This window comes from Neophocaena asiaeorientalis, unplaced genomic scaffold, assembly GCF_003031525.2.
Source record: "Neophocaena asiaeorientalis asiaeorientalis breed wild unplaced genomic scaffold, Neophocaena_asiaeorientalis_V1.1 scaffold110, whole genome shotgun sequence".
NCBI lineage: Eukaryota > Metazoa > Chordata > Mammalia > Artiodactyla > Phocoenidae > Neophocaena > Neophocaena asiaeorientalis.
The window spans coordinates 6885922-6891080 of record NW_020175053.1 but is presented as its reverse complement, the minus strand read 5'-3'; the positions used below and the strand labels follow the sequence as shown (position 1 = coordinate 6891080).

Here is a 5159-nt window from a genome sequence, read left to right as displayed (position 1 = left end):
CATATTTTATTTCAGAAAAACAGGCATCGGAAGGGAATCGCAAAAGATGTGCAGCATTCCACTTAATATTTTATTCTTTGAAATTTTATGAATTAGCAAAACGAAGTTACACTGTGAAATGGTGTTTTTCATCTAAGTCAGCAAAGATTAAAAAAAAACAACGCTATTGGTGTGCTAGACAGTGGTTGCAGTCCGGTTCTCATACTTTGCCGGTGGAGAATAAATTGGTACAACCTCTACGGAAGGCAATTTGGCAATATCTATTGAAATGGCAACTGCACATTCAAATTAAGATGATCTAGCAGTTCTATATCTAGTAAATGTTCCTCATTTAACTGCTACATATATGGCAGATCTCAGTGACTTTCAGTGCAAAACTGTTGGCAACAGCAAACAATTGAAGGAAACCCAAATGTCTCTCTGAAAAGGATTGGTTAAATAAAATACGGTTATACATACAATGGACTGTGGGTGGGATACGAGGTTATCATGTGTAAAAGCTAATAAAAGGGGGAAATTTTGTTCTACAGCTCTGCCTGCAAATGCATAGGTGCTACCTGGAAGGGTGACAGGAAAGTTGAATAGCTTCCTCTGGGAGAGGATCTGGTTAGGGGGCATAAGTGGGAGGGAAATTTAAGTTTCATAATACAGTATACCTTTCTGTTTTATAGTAGAGTCTATTTTTCCTTTTTTCTTTCAAGGGTCCTGTAGGGGATTGAAAAAGAAGCACATTTGGGGAGGGGATAGTGGAGGAATGTGAGGTGGGGAAGGGAGATGTGGCAAGTGGTCCGCTGGCTGGCAGTGCTGTGGCCTGGAGAGTGCACAGCTAAACCCCACAGCTCGGTGTAGGACTGGCTGCCCCCAGTCACTTGTGGTTGGCTTGGAGTGCTTGGCCAAAATGTGTTTGCAGTAGCTGGTTTTACTCATGGGGTTTCTGAGGCTCCTGTTCAAATCAGTTTGCATTGTTTTGAACATATTGACTCAATTATTAGAAGTTAAGCTTGAATTTAAAAGACAATGCAGACAATCTTGAATGTACCAAATTTACTTGAAGTTACAGTGCTTGACTCAAAATCTCGGTAAAAGAAGGTAGGGCCTGGAACCCTCCCCTGTACCACCACCTAGGCCTGTTGTCTTTTTTATTCATCCGTTCCTGTTGTGGGGGGGACCCAGTGTTCTTTCCCAATAGAAGAGAGGAAGAGCCCTTGAGAACCTAGTCTGTGCTGGTGCTTTGTTTTCATCCTTTAGGAAATTTGAGAATGCCCCGAGGGGCTGGGTGCTTGTAGTCCCCTTTTCTCAGCTGAGGGGCTTGACACTCAGGTTCACCACACTGAGTCCACCGTGGGGCTGGGTTTCCTGCCTGGGTCCGTCTGTCTCTAGAACCCTTTTGTTTCATGGTGATGCTGAAGCAGATAAAATGGAAAAGAGAATCTTGGCAATGAAGAGACACAGGTCAGGAGGAAGAAGGCATCAAGTTTGGACAGCAGTGGGAGGGGAGAGGGAATTAGAGGTTTGAGACCACGGGGAAAGCACAGGTGAGCAGGAGGGAGGGACCCAAACAGCTGGCCAGCCCTGCACAGGCTGCGCGGCCTCCCAGGCTCATTCCTCGCCCCTGTGTCTTGGCAGCTGACAGCCACGGTGCTGAGGTTGGGAGCGGTGGTCAGGATGGCGGAGGAGCAGGAGTTCGCCCAGCTCTGCAAGTTGCCGGCACAGCCCTCCCACCCGCACTGTGTCAGCAACACCTACCGGAGCGCACAGCACTCTCAGGCGCTGCTCCGGGGGCTGCTGGCTCTGCGGAACAGCGGCATCCTCTTTGACGTGGTCCTGGTGGTGGAGGGGAGGCACATCGAGGCCCATCGCATCCTGCTGGCTGCGTCCTGCGATTACTTCAGGTGAGTCTGCATAGTAAGGTAGCAGGGATGCTGGCTGCACCAGGTGGACGCCTTGGCACCCCGGGTTTCTCCCGCTTCTCACTGTGCAGGCATAGGGGTCTCGGGGTCTGTTTTTCTCTCAGCTGCCCCATCTCTGGGGCATGTGCTCCCTTTTTTTTTTTTCTTTTAAAGGCGGTATGCTTGGCTTTACTTATGATATTGTATTTTCTAGAATGAATTTTCTACTATAAGTACAGTATCTTGGTGTGAAACAGATTTTCTTTCTACTTTACTCTGGCTACCCATCATCTCATTTAAAAAAATTTCAAACCTATGGAAACATTGAAAAGAATAGTATCACAAACACCTGGACACCAGTTGTTACCATTTTGCCGCATTTGCTTTCACTGCCCTTGTAACACACGCCTTTTTTAAAAGACGTTATGATGCTTTATGCCTTAGACTTTTCAGCCCCACCCAGTGTTCTTGTAAAACCATCAGGAAGCCCATACGGGCCCAGGGACCTCTGTGGGGGCCGAGGCAGGTGGTCAGTACCGTATGCATGTCGTCCACACCAGCTACGTGATGTGGAGTCACTCCGTTCGCACCCTCACTTGGCCATCCACCTCTTGCTCTCACCTCCTCATCCCTTGGGCCTCGGCCTCCCACCCTCCCTGTGGGTTCTCTGTCCCCTGAGTTTCTCATGACCTCCTACGTGACGCCAGCCCAGCCCTGAGCACATTGGGCAGAGCTGGTGCCACCATCCCACTTGAGACCTGAGACCCTGTATTCTGTCTCCCATTCTGTTTGGTTCTTTTGTCTTCAAGGCTCATTTGTAGTTCTCATCTTTTAACTTTAGGAACTAATGAGCAAAATATTTCTATGTGGTTAAGTGCTTCCTGTTCTCCAGAAGGAGTTTATGGAGAGGGTGACCCAGTGGTTAGTGGTGCCTTAGAGCAAACATGTCCAGGGACAACAGTGTCCCTTCAGTTCATGAGGATTCAGCTTTTACAAGCTTTGAGAAGACAGGGCAGTGGGCAGGGCAGAGTTGTGGGAGGCCTCAGGGCCCAGAAGGTCAAGCACTGGAGTCCTTCTGGCTTAGGGCCTCCTGGACACACCGTCGAAGCCCTTCAGGTGGAGCTTCTCTCCCCATGTAGGCCATCCTGTCACTGTCACAGTCACAGTCATGGTCCTCTTCCTAAAGGACAGTTACTGGTGCCACCTCTCCCTTCTTGGTGGAAACACTCTGTGTCTCCCCACATCCTCCAGGAGCGATTCCTGGCCCTTTGGCAGCCACTTCCAGCGGGTCTGTCCTGGGAGGTGTTCCCCTCTCAGGCCCGGTCACTGTGCAGGATGACACCCCCTCCCACTGGGACCAGGGAGAACCCAGACTCATCTCTGGTATGTGCATATGAAATGATGATTCTCAAGCTTTAGTGGGTTTATTTCCTTATTATTCATTTCAGTTACTGACTCAGGTTGAAATGATAAAGGGTTTTTCCCAGTGAGGCTGCTGAAGATATCTGATGTGGGCAGGGGTGGAAGGAAGGGCTTTGGAGGGCAGTGGGCCCATGGCTGGGCCCTGTAGGGGACGCCCTGTGGGGTGTCTGCCAGGTGCTGAGCGGTGTCCAGCCAACACACGGAAAGCTGTAGTTCCTTATGAATCAGAGTGTGTGAAATGCTCAGTGAGACCTGGGCATGTGGAGCAGTAGACCCCCGCCTGCTGGGCCTTGTTCGTGGAAGGACAGTTGGTTCCGTGTTAGGAAACCTCTCTTCCAGTGCGAGGCCCTAATCAGCCTGAGGCGACCTGGCGTGTGGCCATCCACAGACAGGTCAGCAGGCATGTGGTCACATCCAGCATCCACTGCCACAGCTGAAAAGCTGCTGGAATTGGAAATCGTGGAAAGCACCACATTATCCCTGCCCTCCCACCTCACCCCCGTGGTAACCATTTATAAACGTTCCTTATCATCCACACTGTTTTCCCTTGCAAATCCTAGTTCATAATACTCAAACCTCAAAGCTCTGATACTCAAAGTTGTTTTGTTTTCTAATATGTTGCTAAAACTTGTCAAGTGTCCTCTGGAAGTCTCCTGGAGCTGGTTTTTCTGTTTTTTTGGTTTTGTTTTGTTTTTTAAAAATATTTATTTATTTATTTATTTATGCATGCATGCATGCTGTGTTGGATCTTAGTTGTGGCATGCGGGATCTTAGTTGCAGCACGTGGGATCTAGTTCCCTAACCAGGGCTCGAACCTGGGCTCCCTGCATTGGGAGCGTGGAGTCTCACCCACTGGACCACCAGGGAAGTCCCTCCCGGAGCTCTTTTGTTTGTGGATAGCTGTCCAATCTATACAGTCGTTGATCTTTGAGGGGGGAGGCAGAAGTTGGATTCTCCTACATTGCCAGCTTTTTAAAAGTCCAAGTTTGGCAGAAATTCATTAAACCACGAAACCCACCCTGAACTGATATGAGGGTACTTTTACATGTGTCCTACTTAGCATGGGTCTTTGTACATTTTGGTTTGGAAATACTGAGGTGTTTGGATTTGATTTAGACCCTATGGGGGGTAGTGTGACATCATATGTGGCACAGATAAGGGTTTCTCCAGGTGAAACGTTGTGAATTCTGAAACACACTTGACCTCAAAGGTTTGGAAGAGGGGTTGGGGGCTGGTACAAGCTGGCACAGGAAATGTTCTCCCCACCTCATATCCGAGGCAGCTCATTGGCACCTTGTGACATCTGGTTATGACATCCTGGCAGTAGAGGTGGCCCGGGTTCTCTTTGTGGTCTGTGCTATCTGTGCCCGCCTGCTGGGGACTTGGTGAACATCCTTTTAAAAAAAAAAAAAAAACCCTATAGAATTTACCATCTTAACCATTTTTAAGTGTACAGATCAGTAATGTTCTTTTTTTTTTTAAAAAGAATTTATTTATTTGTTTGTTTTTGGCTGCACTGGGTCGTTGTTGCTGCTTGCAGGCTTTCTCTAGTTGCGGTGAGTGGGGGCTCCACTTTGTGGCGGTGCGCGGGCTTCTCATTGCTGTGGCTTCCCTTGCTGCAGAGCATGGGCTCTAGACGCGCGGGCTTCAGTAGTTGTGGCACGCGGGCTTTAGAGCGCAGGCTCAGTAGTTGTGGTTCATGGGCTTAGTTGCTCCGTGGCATGTGGGATCTTCCCGGACCAGGGCTCAAACCCGTGTTCCCTGCATTGGCAGGGGGGTTCTTTTTTTTTTTTTTTTTTTTTTTTTTTTTTTTTTTTTTTTTTTTTTTTTTTTTTGGGGGGGGGGGCC

General features: G+C 48.6%; 1 protein-coding gene across 3 annotated transcripts in view; it reads left to right on the top strand.

Annotated features, from left to right (window-relative positions):
- The first annotated feature begins 1330 nt into the window (after window positions 1-1330).
- Window positions 1331-5159, top strand: part of KLHL22 (kelch like family member 22) — a 24843-nt gene continuing 21014 nt past the window's right edge. Inside the window, exons 1-2 of one of the 3 annotated variants that reach the window (XM_024763882.1) lie at window positions 1331-1535; window positions 1627-1892. In XM_024763882.1, coding sequence (XP_024619650.1) covers window positions 1666-1892 — 227 coding nt within the window. In that variant the 5' untranslated portion in view covers window positions 1331-1535; window positions 1627-1665. Of the gene's footprint in view, window positions 1893-5159 lie in introns of all 3 variants that reach the window. The other 2 variants (XM_024763884.1, XM_024763885.1) reach the window with 2 other exon arrangements.